The sequence below is a fragment of the Mastomys coucha genome, unplaced genomic scaffold (genome assembly GCF_008632895.1).
Source record: "Mastomys coucha isolate ucsf_1 unplaced genomic scaffold, UCSF_Mcou_1 pScaffold8, whole genome shotgun sequence".
NCBI classification, from domain to species: domain Eukaryota; kingdom Metazoa; phylum Chordata; class Mammalia; order Rodentia; family Muridae; genus Mastomys; species Mastomys coucha.
The window spans coordinates 4,738,083-4,756,800 of NW_022196914.1; the positions used below are offsets into that span (position 1 = coordinate 4,738,083).

The following is an 18,718-nucleotide window of genomic DNA, read 5'->3' on the forward strand; positions in this document are numbered from 1 at the left end:
AAAGGTATTCTTTAATATAACACTTTGCTACTCTCTGACAAAGCCATCTATTTCATTTCTTATTGATCACTTTTCAAGCTGTGTCCAGGTTTATAGGCACAGTTTGAGTATTAAATCTGAAACCAGAACTCATGCTATAGATCAGGCTTAAACTCACAGAAATCTACCTGTCTCTCTGCCTCACAAGTGCTGGGATTAAAGGATGCACCACCATGTGCAGTTTACAAGATCTGTCTTTAACGCACACTGTCTTTCAGTTATATCTTTTTCTCCTAAGAGAAATGGGGTAAAATAAGCAAGGTATTATTTCAACTGACATCTTAGATTTATATGAAGCATTTCACTTTTCCTTTAATTAATTGCTATTAAGAATTCACACTTGCCAGGCATGCTGGCAGGCACCTTTAATCTCAATGCTTGTGAGGCAGGTGGATATCTGTGAGCTCAAGGCCAGCCTGTTCTACATTCGTGAATACCCAGACATCCAAGGCTATATAGAGAGACCCTGTCCCCACCCAAAATTATTTTTTTATACTTGCCAGGTTCTAAGCAGGAAGAGAAATCCTTACACTGAGGGGATGGGAATGGAATGTATCTGAGTTGGTATTGTGCTGAGCCTTGCATGCCCAGAACCTCCTGCACCACATACTGCAGCTGTGGGGAACACTCCTGTGATCCCAGCACTCAGGAGTTCACATCTTCCTCTGCACACACAAAGTCTGGAACCAGCTTGGGATACATAAGACCCCATCTCTCAAAAAGAAAAATCCTTGACTTAGGGATTAAGAAATAAAATATGTTCTTAAAAAGAAACCAAAATTATTGTATGTTGAAACACATGCTTATATACGGTTTAGAGATAATGTAGATCAATATAATAAGATGTTTTTTTCTTTTAAATTTATTTATTTATTTATTTATTTACTTATACTCTACATTTTACTCTCCCCATCCATTCTCCGACTGTTCCACATCCCATACCTCTTCCCCACCCCTCACTCACCTTCCACCTCACCTGACCCCTAAACTCCCTTTGATTCCTAAGAGTCTCTTACCTCCCAGGTTTCTTATGCATTCTGGAGTGTCCCCTCAACCTCCTACCTCCCAAGGTTGCCTGTTACCATTCTTTCTGCAGGGCCTCAGTCCTTTTCCCTCACCCAATACCAGATCAGGTTCCCGTCCCCACCCCCCACTCCCAGGTTCCTTCCTCCCTCCCCACTTGTGATTGCTTTCTTCTCTCTCCCAAGTAGGACTGAGGCATCCTCACTTGAGCACTCCAGTGTGTTGTCCTTTTTGAGTTCTGTGGACTGTATCTTGGGTATTCTGTACATTTTTTTTTTTAAAACAAGGAAAAATGTTGAGATGTCAGAACACTCTTCCCTCTAGAATTTGATTCTCTTTCAGGATCATACATGTAGATGCTTTGCTGAAAGATAATAGTTAATTTTGGAAAAATCTCAAAAATAGTTCTCTGGGCCCTTTTCTTCCAAGAAGATTGCTTCTAGATTGAGATTATTTGTTTTCAGGACGTATTCTTTTCAAGTTGTCAGAGATGTCCTGTCTTCTTTGACTAATTTATACCCCATCATTCTACGAAGGTACTAAGGAAAGGAGGGTGTATTTTCTAATGTGTTCTACATATACATGATGCAGAAAAAAATGTAATCTTAAAATATAGATAATACAGGTTGGAGAAATGGCTCAGTGATGAAGAGCATTTGCTCCCCTTGCAAAGGACCCTGGTACTGTCCACCAAACTTATATGATGGCTTACAACTGCCTGTAAGTCCAGTTCTTGACTGTCTGATATCAACTTTTGGCCTCCGTGGGTACCAGGCATACATAGTGTACTTACATATGTGCACACAAAATATTCATACACATAAACTAAAAATAATCTTTACAAAATATAGGTAATAATTACTACCAAATCATGAATATAAAGGAACACACACATACTAGTTTAGACATTTAAAGTGATTTCATTCTGGTTAAATAATTTCTAAATCTGATTAGGAACTGAAGTTAAAGGATTGGCCAGAGCCTTGGGGAAACAGATCAGTAGGTATGAGGCTTGCTTCCTGTTCAAGGATGCTAGTGGGGATCTGTAGCCTCCACATAAAAAGCTGGGCTCCCAGCTGGACTGGAAGGCAGAGATGTGAGCAGCCATGGGTTTTGTCTATATTTAAATCAGCCAGCTTCAGTGAGAAACCTCATCTCAAAAAGTAACTTGAAGAGTGATAGAAGAAGGCACATGATGTGTTAACCTCTGGGCTCTACACAAGCACACACACATGTGCATGTGCTTGCATACACATTAGTAGACACACTGAGCTAAGTTTTTAAAACAATTTTTATTGAAAATTTTTCATATAGTATATTCTTATCTTTGACTTAAATCACTGTATTAACAATGATTTCTTTTTTAAGGTGTGAATAACAGCAATGAATTATGTGAAAGGTAAATCTTTTAAGAGTTCATGATTTTAAATGTGTGTTTTAATATGTGTTATGGAAATTTTGTTGTTCTTATGAATGTGTGAACTTGTTTGTTTGTTTCTCTTGTGTAGCCTGCTATCCTGGACTCTCTTTGTAGACCAGGCTGGCCTTGAAGGCATGCAGCACCATGCCTGGCCAAATGTAAACTTTTGTAGATTAAAGAAGTATTGTAAATTTCCATTGGGAATGGGTATTTTAGGAAACTGGGAAAGGTTTATATTTGCTGTTTTAATACAGATGAGTACAATGTAATAGACTGCATTGGCTGCATTCTCTTACATTATGTGTTAAGATACAGCCGTTCAGAGCCATCGTTCCTTGTAATGAGACATAGCAACACCATGTGCCCTGTATGAGCATAGCACCACTATAGTGCTCTTCTCACCAAAATGCAGCCTGGTTTAACCATGAGCAGAGTGATGGCGTACCAAGGAATGCTTCATGAGAAGACCAACTAAGATTTCTCAAGAGCATCAGGTCATGAAAAAATGAAAGGTGGAAATTGCTTTAGATTTGAGAAGACAGATATCAAGACAACTATACCAGTACCAGCATTGACTCTGGGTGGAAAAGGGACATTAGTGGAACAATTAGAAAAATATGAATCTGTTCTGTAGATTAGTTAATAATAGGTCAGCTGATGATTTTGAAATAAGATGAAAATTATGTCAGATGATCACATTTGCAGAAACTGAGTAAGGGTATATATATATTGGAGTTTTGTTAATTTTTAAATTATGTATATGGATTTTTACCTATATGTATAGCTGTGTACCAGTTGAGTGCCACATGCCCATGGCAGCCAAAGAGAGGGCATCAGATTCCCTGGAATTGGAGTTGTAGATGGTTGTGAGTCACTATGTGGATGCTGAGACTTGAACCCAAGTCTTCTGGAAGAGGAGCCAGTGCTCTTAGCTGCTGAGCCATCTCTCCAGCCAAGTTTGTTACTTTGTTGCTGTTGTTGTTTAATATGTGTCTGTGGGTATGTGCATATGAGTGTCCACTGAAGCCAGAGGCTTTGGATCTCTGGGCCCTGTGGTCATTGTAAGCCACCTGATAGAGGTGCTAGGCCCTTTGGAGCAGTGAAGTGCCTTTTATTACCGAAGCATCTCTCTAGCCTGTTTTACTACTTTCTTTTTTTTTGTTTGTTTTTGTTTTTTGTTTTTGTTTTTTGGTTTTTTGAGACAGGGTTTCTCTGTATAGCCCTGGCTGTCCTGGAGCTCACTCTGTAGACCAGGCTGGCCTCGAACTCAGAAATCCACCTGCCTCTGCCTCCCAAGTGCTGGGACTAAAGGCGTGCGCCACCACGCCCGGCTTACTACTTTCTTAAAGTCTGGAACCATTTCAGATGAACGGTTAAAGAATTTTCCTCTGGGCTTAGAGCTCATTTTCTGAGAGCATCTATAAAATCATTATAACTAGGCTTTTCTACCAAGTGATCCCAGAATTATAGAGATAAAAGTAAGAATAATGTGACTAAGTCATAGACAAAACTTAAATTCTTGAAATTATATTTGCAAGTGTTTCAGAAGATCAGCTCCAGGTGACTGGCTTGACAGATATTGCTGACATCATTGGTGACCTTATAACTGAGAGTGGAGTGTCCAGCCATGAGCTTGGCTTAACAGAATATCAAGCTAAAAATATATCCAGGTAATCAATGGAAGTGTGTATGTGCTAGGCATGGGGCCCTGGGTCTGTGTATGTGTGTACATACATATAGGCCACGTACATATACTGGGTCATGTGTGTGTATATATAAGGTTCATACACTGGGTTGTGTGTGTGCTTGAGATGATTTCGGGGTCTTGCACATGCACACTCTACCTTTGAATTACACCCCAACCTCTGAAGAATTTAATCTACTTAAAATAATTGTTGTTCAAGAATATTTAAAATTGGGAGCTGGAGAGATGGCTCAGCAGTTAAGAGCACTGACTGCTCTTCCAGAACAGAGGTCCTAAGTTCAGTTCCCAGAACCACATGGTGGCTTACAACCATCTGTAGTGGGATCTGATGCCCTCTTCTGGTGTGTCTGAAGACAGCTACAATATATTCATATACATAAAATAAATAAAATTTTTTAGATAAATGTAGTTTATGGAGCAGATTTGCAGCTCAGAATAGATGTTTTACTGATGAAGTGTGGTGTGCTGTACATGTGCTGACCTCACTACCAGCACGCTCACTGTTCTGTTTAGCTGAGTACTACAGTGTTCTGGGAGACTTCTCCTGGACTCACTGTGCTAAATATACAGTAGAAGTCATTAGAGATTGATTCACGGGACTTGATCCTAACTAAATACTAATCCTTGGCTACATTTTTATAGCATTTCTGTGGAACGTTAAAGAGTATGTTTTCCACTCAGTCTTTCTTGGATGGTGGAATCAAGGCTGACATCTCAGTCATGCTTCTTTAGTTTTTAGGCTTGCTTATATACAGTAGGCACGCTTGTCAGGTGTGTGGGCATAGTATACCAGGAAGGTGGAAGCAGGAGGGTGTCAAGTTTGAGTCCAGCCTGGGCTGTGCAGAGAGACTATCACATGGTAGAATTTAACTTAGAGTTAATAGAATTTAATTTGATTTAGTAGAGCCATATTTCATAGTTTAATTGCATTATAATCAAATACCAAAAAAAAAATAAAGCACAAAAACAACCTTTTAAGTTTTTAAAATTATGTGTGTGTATGTATGTCAGGGAGCAGGGTAGGTGCACATGTGCATGAAAGTGCTCATGGAAGCCGGACCTTCAGGTCCCCTTGGAACTAGAGTTTTAGATGATTGTGGCCCACCCAACCTGGATGCTGAGAGACAAACTTGGGTCTTCTGCATGGTCAGAGGAGGTTGACTACAGAGCATATTGAAAAGCCCACCATCCTTCCTTATTTTTCAGGATTCAGCATCCTTCTGGCCGATGCCCCCAAAGAACTGACAAGGAGAGAAGAGAGATTAAAGCCTGGATGAAGAGAAAGCGGAAGGAGCGGATGGCGGAGTACTTAGGTCAGCTGGCGGAAAGGAGGGGGCAGGAGCGTGACCCCTTCTGCCCCTCAAGCAGCCCGGTAAGTCTGTAGTGTCCAGGAAGGGAGTTCTCATGATGTGTACAGGGTTTTTTTTTTTTTTTTCTGGCAGATACTCAAGAAAAAGATGAGTGTAATTTAGATGCCTTTGTTATTGAGCAGATAGGAAAAGTTAATCAGTTTCCTGAACAAAGTGTGTTAGTATATTGTGCAGACTGTGTTCTATTTAATGAGTTTAAATATTGTTTTCTCTGTCAGGCTAATTAAGGCTCTGTTGTTTTAAACAAAGAAGTTGGCTGGGTGGCTAGTTGGGGTTACTTCTTCGTTTTCAGTGGGACTCATTGGTAGCTGATGTACTCAGCTAAATAAAACAGTGAGTGTGCTGTTAGCGAGAAGCAACAGAGATACATACAAGTAAAGAAATGTGAAGCATGGGGTTTACTCACCTTACTCTGGGGGAAAGCTTGTGCTCTTAGTATAACAGTTTCTTTTAAAAATTATTGTATGTGTGTGCCCACTTTGCCTGCATGTGCCTGCCTGGTGCTCATGGCAGGCCAGAAGACAGGGCAGGGAGTCATCTGGCACTGGAGTTACTAATAGTTGAAAGCTGCCATGTGGGTGCTGGAAATCATAACTGGATTCTCTGGATGAGTAGTAAATACTGGTAATCCCGGAACCATCTCAGCCTACATAACACTTTCTTAAGTAACCTTATAGGCACCATTGAAACTTTCAAGTCTATTGACGTATATAATCAGAATCTAGACATGTATAGAGATAGATGTCTGTGTTCTCCTTTCCACTAACAATGGGCTCTGGCCCACTGTCAGGCAGACATGAAAACCAGACATAGATTTGTGAACATTTAGAGTAAATAATTGTAAAGGTATAAGGACAAGTTCTGAGAATCAGTTCTCTCTTTCTGTCATATGGGTCCCAGGAATCAAACTTGGGCAGGAAATGTCTTTACTTGCTAAGTCATCTTGCTGGCCCTAGCACATAAATTTTGAAAATAAGTCATGCACTAGTTTTTTGGAAACACTCTGTTTAGCCCAGGCTAACATGAAATTCATGATTCTGCTGCCTCAGCCACCTAAGTGCTAATTTCAGGGTTTTTGAATCCAAGATTACACTTTATGCTGGGAGAAAACTTTCTCAAATATGACAGTTTTCTGCACCTTTGTAAATACCAGAAGAATGTCTAGTTCCTTAGTCGTTGGGACTGAGCAATAATGAACTAACTGGATATTTCCTGTGCAGTTTTATATGACTTCAAGGCAGATCAGGCAAAGACAAAAGATGAAGCGTGAGAAAGATAGGTAAGTCCAGAAGCCATGCCCTCAACACACTCTTCAGCTTGCTCGTGCCTTGGGATTGCATAATAGCCTTGTGTCAGTAAACAGAATGTTATGGGAGATAGAATTTTAAGAAAAGAAAACTGCTTAGGTATTTGCTTTCAAATATTACTTGAATGAATTCCCATTCTATTTTTATGACCTTTATTTCTGCTGCTCCACCATACCCAACTTGGATTCATCTGTATGTGTCTGAAATATTGCAGAAGCCAAACATACAAGCACCTTTATTTTGTTATCATCATCATGTTGGTTCTTTGAACCTTGATGTCATTATGTACTCAGGCTGGCCTCAAAGTAGCCATCTTCCGCTTCAGTCTCCCAAATACAGAGATCGTAAAGTGGGTGCCACAACACCTGTCTCTACAGGGACGTAGCAATCCACTGTGCTGTCCACTGATTTTGAGAACTCTGATAAGCCAGAAGGATTTGTAAAGCATGGCCTCTTTCAGAAGAGAACAGGAAAGGGACTGAGAAAGTGACATTTAGTTTCCTGTCTACAGGTTGCAGCTGTCTAACCACTATAGTCAGCGAATCTCACAAGCATACTGTCTGATGAATGAGCTGCTGTCCGGCTCAGCACAGATAACTGCGCCTGCAAATAAACCCTTACCTCACAGACGCCCCACTGCTCAGCATTACAGCTGGCAACAGTGCTCCTCTCCAAAGAGGTAAGACAGACACGGCTTGACCTGTCTAATCTCAGGACTCATAGACAGCGTAGCCCTGAGACAGGCGCTCCTGTGGCCCAGGTTGGCCTTGAACTTGCTATGTGGTCAGTGATGACCTTGAACATACGATCCTCCTGCCTGACTAGGACTACACACCCTGTTTGTGGGCATTATACCCAGAGCCTTATGCATGGTGGACACGTACTAAGTCGCATCCCCAGCCCCAAATGCAGCACGTTTGTATCGTAAGTTCAGTGTATCTTCATCTACGCTACCTGGAGTTATAATGATAAAGGGAAGAAAAAATTTAGCTCCATAATTATGAACTCTTACAAATTTATAGAATCACCAAGAACAAAGTAAGAAGTCATTAATGTGTTAAATTTCTAAATAATGCTACAACAAGAGCATTTTGGAATACGCGAAATAAGGACGTTTGGTATCTGGTCAGTTGTTTCTTCATTCTGTAATTTGCCTCTTAATTCCTCCTATCCCCTACCTGCCGTTTTCATTCAGGTAGGAGGATCCAGCCCTCCCTCTCCATCTGTGCATCTCTTTCTGCTCCCCCTACTGCCTCCACCCCCTGTCCAGTTAGGCCTGTCCAGCTGCTACTACAGTGTTCCCCTAAGTTCCCACCTGCAGTGGGTTAGAGAGGAGTCCAGTGGGCAGAGGGATACTAAATAGAGTGCTACTCATACCCCAGTTGTAAAGCACACAGATCTGTTAGAGTTAGGGAGCCAGATGGTTCTCATTCAGAATATCAAAGTTCTCTTCAATAAAATACAGTAAGTACATAAATAAGCTGCCAAGTATATGGAGATTTGAAATGGGTAGATATTTCTAAAAATAATATTTGACATTTTTAAAAACAGTATTTTATATCTGAGGTAATACTGCAGTACAGAGTCATTATTTGGAGTTTTTAAAAATACTAAAGTTTGGGCTGGTGAGATGGCTCAGAGGGGAAGAGCACCGACTGCTCTTCGGAAGGTCATGAGTTCAAGTTCCAGCAACCACATGGTGGCTCACAACCACCCGTAAAGAGATCTGATGCCCTCTTCTGGTGTGTCTGAAGACAGCTACAGTGTACTTACATATAATAAATTAATAAATCTTTAAAAAAAAAAAACTAAAGTTTTAATAATCATGTGATATCTACTTCAGAGAGAATGCACATGGACAGAATTTACCTGTGAGCAGACCTGGAGGAGGCAGACATATTTCCAGATCAAGTCAGCTTCGTAAGGGGAAGCCCTTGGGGCAGGCCCGAGGATCATCTCAGCTACGAGGTAAGACTTGAAGCTTCCTTGTAATTTGCCTGTGTTCTTGGTAGTCTCCAAAGTTATTTTATTAGTAAAAACCATAAAAATCTCAATAAAAAGTAAAAGCTCTGATTCCAACATGGAGTGCAGTATTAAGAATCGCTTAGCTATCCCACGATTGTTCTGCGACTTTGAGATGGGAGTTCTCCTCTGCTGTCATTCAAGCTCAGATTCCCAGTGTGAGTCACCGTGCCTTCTGAGGAAAAAAAGCCTTGGATTCCATGGAAATATCTTTTTAGATTTGTCCCATTTCAAGCCTTTATTGTTACCTTGTTTGTTTGTTTGTTTTTTTAAAGATTTATTTTATTTATATGAATATACTGTAGCTGTCTTCAGACACACCAAAAGAGGGTATCAGATCCTATTACAGATGGTTGTGAGCCACCATGTGGTTACTGGGAATTGAATTCGGGACCTCTGGAAGAGCAGACATTGCTCTTAACCTGTGAGCCATCTCTCCAGCCCTATTATTACCTTGTATTAGGACTGTGGCCATCTCCCTGCTTTGCTCTGGTTTACCTTACCTGCGCCTGCAGTACCTCCACCCACACAGCCTCAGGCCACGGGAGGCCACCCCGCACACCAGGCTCTCTGTGCTCTGTTTCTTACTTGATCCTTGGGTGTCTTTGAAGCCATCAGCCTTTTAAATAGCTAGGATGCCATTGCACATGGCTGTAATATGTTCCGTTTTAAATTTATCTTCATTTATGAATGGAAGTTAATGGCTGTAGTAGGTAGTCCAAGACTTTCCATGGTCCATATTAGGCTAATTCTTTGACTATACCAACACCTTGGTCATCATCTTTGTATTGGCTCTTACATGTGACAAATGAGATACTTGAATAACTACCTGAAAATGGCTGGTTAGTTTTTATTTCTTCTTAAGCATAGTTATATGAAATAGTTATATGTACATATAACAGGTATTACAGTATATGTACCCTGTCAAATGACCAAATGCCTAGTCATTATCTTTGTTAACCTGTCACTTTGTTTTAAAACGGCCTAGGTTTTAGAATCTTCCAGCTCTGCTACCTACTTTGGGCCTTCAGGTATATTATTAAAACCTAATTCTCAAATCTGGTGTGACGGTGTATACCCAGAGTCCCAGCACTTAGAAATACAAATATGAAAGCATCAACAGTTAAATAGAAATAAGCATGCTGGATGGTGGCTCACACCTTTAGTCCTAGCACTCTGGAGGCAGGTGGATCTGTGTCAGTTCCAGGTCAGCCTGGCTCTATGGAACAAGTTCCAGGACAGTCAAGGGCTCGGTTACAGAGAAACCCTGTCTCAAAGAACAACAAAGCTCTCCTGGTGAGGTACACATGGAAGTCCCACCTGCTTGAGAGGTTAAGGCCAGAGGAACACTTAAGCCCAGGAGTTCAAGACCAGCCTAGGTAACATACCGAGATCCTGTCTCAGTAAGTAGAAAGATAGGTTAATAAATTACTTTGAAAACTGTCTGCTAGCAGGATGGATGGCTCAGCAGTTGAAGGTACCTCCTGCCAAGCTCCGTGACCTGATTTCAATCTCTGGAACCCCTGTGAAGGTAGAGAAGAGAGCAGATTCCTGCAGACTGTCCAACATAATGTTTTTAAAAGTTATTGAGTATTTTAAGTACAACATAAAGCAAATAGTTGTTACTAGCCTTTAAGATTTTGAAGCCTTAATAACCTTTAAAAAACCTTGATAAAATTTAAGTTGCTGTTTTATCTAGGGCTTTATTGCTAACAGGCTCTGGCTCTGGCTTTCTAGTTGCCAGAGTCCTCTAAGGAAACCGAGTTTAGTGAAAGTAGTTTTCCTCTTCCTTTAAAGGCCTGCATTTTTGGTTCACTTTTTTTGGTTCAAATAAGCTGAGTTTATTGGGTGATTGTAGATGTCATCAAGTTGACAGTTGAGATTAACCATCACATGTCCTATAGAACCTGATGGTACCTGTGAGGATATAGGCAGACATCCTGTCTCTGAGAGTCAGAAATTGGCTGTGAGTCCTGAATGGTACAGGCAGGGCCAGTGACATGATTTGTAGGATGTGTAGGCAATGGGTTGTTAGTTCAGGCTCCTCAAGCTAGATCTCGGACATTGTTTGGTGCTCTATGTATATAAATACTGAAGATCATTGTCTACTGTCTTTAAATACAGAAGACTCATAACTTGATGTCTAGGTAGGGCTTTTTTTTAAAATTATTTTATTATCTTATGTGCATGGGTGTTTTGCCTGCATGTATGTCTATGTACCATGTGCATGCATGCAGGGCCCACTGATATCAGAAGAGGGTATTGGAACCCCTAACCTGTGTGCTCTTAACTGCAGAGACATCTCTATAGTCCCTTGGGGGTTCCTGATGACCCATCACCTTTCACACGAAAGCATTCATTGACACGAAAGTATAGGGATGGAGCCTTGCCTCAGGGTGCACACCTTTAATCCCAGCACTTGGGAAGCAGAAGTAAGCAGATCTCTACGAGTTTGAGGCCAGCCTGGTCTGCAGAGTGAGACCCTGCCTCAAACAAAACAAAAATTATCAAGATAAATAGATATTACAAGCATGTGATAACCAAAGGAGAGACAGTAATGTTTTTCTAACAGATAAAATAGACTTCAAGTCAGAAATTTTATATGAAACAGAGAGGTTCATCAATTAATGATAAAGGGCTCAGTTTGTCAGGAAGGCAAAACCCTGTGAGTGTACATACCTGGATTGCTGAGCCAGATATGTAAAGCACATGCTCAGGGGCACAGAGGGAGAAGCGGCTTCTAGGCGAGTGCATAGCATCCCAGCTCCCAGCACTCGGGCTGCTTAGGCTGCTTTCTGCTGCTTGGTTTTTTCTCCATGGTGCTGGGGTTCAACACAGGGCTGCACACTGCTGCAGCACTCTACTGCAAGCCATTCCAGACCTTAGCATGTATTAGTTATTATCACAACAGAAACTATACATAAAGTACTGTCTATTCTTGTAGATCAAAGAAATCAAAAGGAGACTGGAAAAACAGTGCACCAAGACTGATAGGACACAGAGAAATGGCTCTGCTGAAGTAGTAATGCCTATGTGTAATATATACCTTGAAGAAGAGATTCTTCACAGTAGAGGAATGGATAACATAATAGAAATGTCAATAGAGAATAGAGAGATATTAAATATGAAAGTTTAAAACAGAATTGACAACCCTTAGCCAGGTTAAGAAAAAGCCTTAGCCAGGCAGTGATGGCACACACATGTTTAATCCCAGCACTCAGGAGACAGAAGCAGAGGTGGATCTCTGAGTTCAAGGCCATACTGTTGTACAGCCAGGGTTGTTACACAGAAAAACCAATGAACCAACAAAACCTCCTCAAATGTTTAAGATCAGAAATAAAAGGAGTCTCAAGGGAGTGTTATGGGCAGTTACATGCAATCAGATTGGATGATTGGAGGGAAATGGAGACCTCTGCAGAAAAACCACAGCCTAGCAAGCTGAATCAGTGAGAAACATGTGCTGGCGACAGAAGTGTGTACCGGGGGAAGACTGATGCTGTCTTGCCCCACTGTGTAGAAACCATCACAGATGCCCCTTACATATGGGTTCTCAGTACAAACTAGATAATGCCACAGTCATTTGTACAGAGAAACTCTTGTGCAGGTGGAAAAGCATTCGCCCGTCAAGTCTTTGTCAATGAGCTGAGGGAGGAGTTCTGTCAGAGAGAGAGGTGGGAATTCTGAGAAATAGGTGTGAAAAATTGGCCAGTAATGCTGAAGAAGATAAAAGCATGAAATTGAGAAGGTAGCCAGCCACATGGCACTCAGAGAATAAAGGGGGATTTGCCCAGAACTCTGGGGAGACAGGCACAATAAACCTGAGAGAGGTAGCTAACCAGGAGAACAGGACAAAACTATTGGCCTAAGCATTTATTAATAACTGGTCTCAGAGCCTCAGTTCTGGGAGCAGTCATCAGAAGGAAAGAGCAGGAAATGTGGGCTGAGAAGACAAAGGATACAAAGTAGCAAGTATGTAGCTAGGTAGACTACCCCAAAGACTTGATAGACAGCAGCAGGCCCTCAATTGTGTGTTCAGTTTTGCTAAAGGGCAGGTAGCAAAGAATGGGTAACTGTCACCTGGTGAATTGTTTATTGAATTTATTGTACCATAGTACTGACCCATTTTATCATGAAGTATGTTGTTGCCATAGTAACCATTCTACCATGTGTGTGTATTTTCATAATGTAAAATTTATCATAAAAATTAAAGCTTTGATCACACTGGAGGTAGGAAAATTCTACACATTGTTTCACAGAAATGCATGTTGTACTCAAGATTGCACTGGCTAAATAATTCAAAGAGAAAGTAACTACAGGGTCATCTTGGGTAAAATCAGGATCCAAGACAGCTATTGTCTCATGGTCTATGGAAACACCATTTCTATCAGCAGTTCTCAGTCTGGGGATCATGACCCCCTTCACAGGCCTTGCCTAAGACCATCAAAAAATTCATAACAGTTGCAAAATTACAGTTATGAAATAGCAACAAGATTTTATGGTTGGGGTCACAGCATGAGGAATAATATTAAAAGGGCTGCAACATTTAGGAAAGTTGAGAACTACTGGTTTATATCATCTTCCTAGATGTCAGTAATTATGTTTATTGCACCAAACATGTCATTCTATGACAGCTAGATCACAAGTTAACTCTGGCAGACATGGCATGGGATTGCATGGTGTTTACAGCCTATGCTGGCCTCTGATTCATATCCTGAGCACGTGAAGGAATGCCTCGGCTGCCCACATTCCCTTTGTTTCTGTCTTGAAGACAGCCCACCTTAATGGTTAGAAGTTGACTCTCCACCTCATTAGTGCCTTCTCTCCATCTCCCTTCCCTTTTTTCCTTTTCCCTTCCCCACCCCACGTTGCTGTTTTGAGACAAGGTCTCCTCCCTAGCCATTGTGGCTCTAGAGATGAAATCACCATTATTTTCAAATCAGAAGAGGTGGTAAGAATTGAGTGTCCATGTCACCTCCAGACCTCGTGGCTTGAATTCTTGGGAACAGATGTGCGCTCAGCCTTGGCCATCAGGTCAGTCAGTCAGCTCTGTGTGTGCTGTTTCCCTCTGCAGACTCCAATCCTCCATGTCAGAGCCAGCAGCCTATGAGGAGCCATGGAGCTGGTGGGGTGGCTCCTCCAGTGCAGCAGCCGTGCAGAGAGGATAAGAGGGAAGAGATGGTGGTGAGCCCCTGGACTCTGCCCTCTGAAATACACAGGATTCTTCATGACAGGCCTGAGTCCCTCCTGCAGGTAACCGCTGCCCCTCCCTCGCTCTGCAGTCCTCTTTGTACATACATTCTTGTTTTGTTTGAGGCAGGATCTCATGGCCTCTGTTGGGGTTGGTTTGTTTCATTTTCTTTCAGCCCAGTGATAAATTTCCAACATTTTCTAGTGCCTTTCCCAAAATAAGTATCATGGTCCCTCTGTTGTTTTATCTGGATTTCTAAGTCCTCTGTTTCTGCTCAGTTTGTATCTGAGAGTGTGGTGTGTACATGCACAAGCCCCTAATCTAGTCCCTTGAGCCAGTTTGTTACTGAACCTGGAGCTCATGTTTTCGTGCTGCATTGGCAGGCTAGCAAGTCCCCATGTTCATCCGGTGCCTGCTGCGGTTAAAAGTGCATGCAGCAACATGTGTGTTTTCACTATGGGTACTGGGGTCTAAGCACAGGTCTTCATACTTGAGCAGCGAGCATACTTCGTACCATTGAGCTCTCTCTCACCCTGGTTTGCAACCCCCACAACCCACTTTGAGAAGTCTAGATAAGCTTCAAACACGATATAAAGTTGGGGTTATGCTTGAACTCGTGATCTTCCTGCCTTCATTTTGGAGTGCTAGAATTATAGGCATGCCTACTATGCAATGCCAACTCCAGGGTTTCAAACTATATTCAGCAGATTAAGTCTAGCATTTTGCTATCAGAATTCTCCCTAACTTACATTCTTATTAATTAAAAAGAAAATACAGAGAACAGATTACTATACAGCGGGTATCAAACCCCATCAGATCTGATGCCCACATGTGTGTCATGTAACAGCTCCGTGTCAGTATACTCACGTCCCTACATCCCCTGTACCTCTTTGATGGACCACAGCTGTTTCTCCAATCCCACAGGACATGTCGCCAGCTGAAGAGGAAGAGCCTGAGCCCTCTTTTTTGGTGGGTGGCATGGACAGCATGTCTGAGAGCACTGGCAGCATCCTCAGCAAACTTGACTGGAAAGCCATTGAAGACATGGTAGCCAGCGTGGAGGATAAGAACCTGTCTCTGCACTGAGCCTTGGACCAGTAGGACCTGCATAGCATCCTCTTTCCAGCATTGATCAGTTTTACTGAAATGGACCTCAGAGTTTTGTGGGTCTAAGACTGTGAAATACTGAAAGAATTTATATCCTGCAGCCATAGGCTTCTCTAGGTTAACTATTCTAAGATGGAAAATAAACATGTATCAGTAATATTGCCTTCTTATGAGGAAAGGTTGTTTAACTAGAGAAAAAGTATTATGTTTTGCATATGATTCATCTTAAATACATGTCAAGCCAGGTTTTCACAATATTTAAAGTACTTCAAATAAAAATTGTATCTGCTATTTCCTTTACCACCCTCTGTATTTCCAGAAACTCCTTATCAGGGACCTACTGCTGCTGAGGAGAAAATCAGTCTCTGCTTTAAAGCTCAGGAGTGACAGGACCCAGCCCCTTCATACTGACCCTGGACTCGTGTCCAGGCCAGATCATCCTGTGCTCTGTCTGGCCTGGTAGGTTCAGGAGAAGTCAGGGTGCGGGCATGGGAATCCTGGTTATTCAACACTAACCTTGTGTTTGTTGTGTGTCCTTGAGTGTACCATGGCGCCTGTGTGAGGTTACAGAACTGCTTGCAGGAGTTGGCCGTCTGGCATGTAGGTCCCAGAGCTTGAATTTGAGCCATCAGGCTTAGCAGCAAGCACCTTCTCCCTGCGGAGCCACCTCGCTGCCTACAGTGATCATCTTAACCCTGAAAAAATCACAGGGCTGAGGTTTGTTAGTTTTGGAGATCATTTTCAGAGAAATGACCAAAACCAGGAGCTTCCAACAATTGTCATTTGGGGTGGCATTATCTGAAAAGGTTATGAACTATTCCTATCCCCTAACTCTGTGATATCAGATGTTTTCCATGTTATTCAACTAAAAGAGCATCATTTAACATAATCACCAATTTTATTCTTACAATCTCTTAGAGGTACATGCGACCAGTTTTCATAAGTTTGTATTATAGGGCTGAAGATGTAGTGTCTTGCCTACTGTGTGCAAGGCCCTGGCTGTGATCCCCAGCACCACAGAATAAAATTGTGAAGTAATAGTAAAATTTTTCTGTTTTCCCCACCCCCTCCATTTTGGGGGGTGGTGGTAGTGATGATATTAATTCCAGGTCATGCCAGAGGGATCTGAGGACTATAGCTCTCAGCTCAGCTGGCCGAGAGGTCACCTCACCTCATCAGGGTTTGATCTTGTACTTCTCACTCTGGCGTGTGTGACTTATGATGGCTCTACTTTTGATTGCAGGTTGGGTCTTGGCCTGAGTTTATTTCTACACCTCTTCCCAGTGTCAGCCACGGTTCATGTAAAACCCATTCTTCCTGCACCTTTACAGCTTCCTCATCTCTGTTTCCTTTCACTTGGTCAACCTTCTGTAGTTTTCCAGTCCCTGTTGTCTCCGGGCCCCAACATCGCTGTCTTTCTCCTTTAGCTGGTTCACCTGTGTCAACACTTAGTCCACACCTTCTCCTTCTTACTGCTCTCCTACTTTAACTAAAGGCTGAGAAACATGGTAGAGGCATATGCAATTGGACATCCATCCAGAGATTAATGTTACTACAGTAGTAGCGGGTAACTTTGGTAACCCTCTCTTACCACTGACAGGTCCTCCCAACAACAAAATAGAGAAATATGCTAATTAAGTGACAGCACAGGTCAGATATTTAGCAGCATCTACAGTACATTCCATCCAGACATTGCTAACACCTTCTTCATGAACACAGCCCATGTGACTTTATCCAGAATAGATAACATTAGGATGCAAGGCAAGTCTCAACAAATACAGGAAAACTGAAATGAATCTTACCCAATTGAAATGGGATAAAACTACAAGTAAATAACAACAGAAACCTTTAAAAGTACAAACTCATTGAGAGGAAAACAATACACTTGAATAGTGACTGAGTCAAGAAATCAAGAAACAAAACAATTCTTTGAATCAAAACAAAAATGAAAATATACATCCCCCAACCTGTGTCATTCACTGAAACTATTTCCAGAAGGTAAATTTATAGTTCTACGTGTTTGCATTAGGAAATTAGAGATCTCAAATGAACAATGATATACCTTACAGCTCTGGGAAAAGAAATAAGCCAAACCTCAAATCAGTACACAGAAATCACTAAGATCAGGGCGGAAGTTAATGAAAGGGTGGGGAAAACAATAGAATCAATAAAACAGGTAATCATTGAAAAAAATCATATTGTTGAACCGTTGCCCAAACTAAGCAAAAGAGAAGATCCAAATTAAATTAGTAATGAAAAGCTGTCACAACAGATAGCTCCTACTTAAATAGTCAGATTTAGAACACCCTAAGATATACCTTGAAAGCATTCCTCTAGATTGCAAAGTAACCAAAAGAAAGTAAGACAAGACCCCAAATAAGTATTAAACTACAGGTGATAAATGGAGACATTACAACAAATAAAAATGGACTCCAGAAGATTTTGAGGGGATATTTTTGAAAGCTTATATTCTAAAAAGCTGGAAAATCTAGAAGACTGAACTCCTAGGCACATCTGACCTACCTCTATTAGAACAGGTCATAGAAATGTAACTGGATCTGTCCTGAGTAAAGAGGGTGAAGGGGAAACAAGGACTCCAAGGGAGGGGAAGCAGGACTAAGAGACTTAGTCCCAAATTCTTGCAGACCAGCAAAAGCAGAACACAGGATCCTCATCTACCCAGACTCACTCCACAGAGCCAGTCCCACCCTGATGTTAAAGCCAGATAAGGAAGTTAGGGCTGGAGAGAAGGTTTGGTGGTGCTTGCTCTTCTTGTAGAAGACTCAGGGTTTGTTCTAAGCACCCACAGAGTGATTCACAACATTTTTTTATTAGTTATTTACATATCATATGTTTTCTCCTTTCCCAGTTTCCCCTCCAAAAAACAAACAAACACAAACAGCAAGAATGAACCCCTGTTGCCTCCCCCCTCCCCATGCTTGCCACCCTACCCTCTCCCACTTATTGGCCCTGGCATTCCCCTACACTGGGGCACAGAATCTTCACGGGGCCAAGGGCCTCTCCTCCCATTGATGATCGAATTTGCAATCCTCTACTATACACATACTGCCAGAACAGTCAGTCCCACCATGTATAAGTCCTTGGTTGGTGGTTGAGTACCTGGGAGCTCTGAGGGTGCTAGTTAGTTCATATCGTTGTTCGTCCTAAGGGGCTGCAAACCCTTCAGCTCCTTTGGTCTTTTCTCTAACTCCATCATTTGGGACCCTGTACTCAGTTCAATGGATGGCTGTGAGCCTCTACACCTGTATTAGTCAAGTACTGTCAGAGCCTCTCAGGAGATAGCTATATTAGGCTGGCTTGTCCTTCCTTCAGTCTCTGCAACTCCTTCCATGGGTATTTTGTTCTCCCTTTTAAGAAGGAATTAAATGACCACATTTTGGTCTTCCTTCTTCTTTTCTTGTGGTTTGTGGGTTGTTCTTCCTGTATTCCAAACTTCTGGGCTAATATTCATTTATCAGAGAGTGCATACCATGTGTATTCTTTTGTGATTGGGTTACTTCACTCAGGATGATATTC

At 41.8% G+C, this 18,718-nt stretch overlaps 1 protein-coding gene across 5 annotated transcripts in view; it reads left to right on the forward strand.

The window, feature by feature from the left end:
* The window catches only part of Cplane1 (ciliogenesis and planar polarity effector 1), a 94,685-nt gene extending 78,464 nt beyond the window's left edge, over positions 1–16,221 (forward strand). For 4 of the 5 annotated variants that reach the window (XM_031359817.1, XM_031359818.1, XM_031359819.1 and 1 more), the window contains 8 exons: positions 2,431–2,461; positions 4,021–4,152; positions 5,394–5,559; positions 6,778–6,836; positions 7,376–7,543; positions 8,708–8,832; positions 13,958–14,136; positions 14,999–16,221. In XM_031359817.1, the coding sequence (XP_031215677.1) occupies positions 2,431–2,461; positions 4,021–4,152; positions 5,394–5,559; positions 6,778–6,836; positions 7,376–7,543; positions 8,708–8,832; positions 13,958–14,136; positions 14,999–15,160 (1,022 nt within the window). In that variant the 3' untranslated portion in view covers positions 15,161–16,221. Of the gene's footprint in view, positions 1–2,430; positions 2,462–4,020; positions 4,153–5,393; positions 5,560–6,777; positions 6,837–7,375; positions 7,544–8,707; positions 8,833–13,957; positions 14,137–14,998 lie in introns of those variants that run through there. The other variant, XR_004115585.1, reaches the window with a different exon arrangement.
* Positions 16,222–18,718: the final 2,497 nt, after the last annotated feature.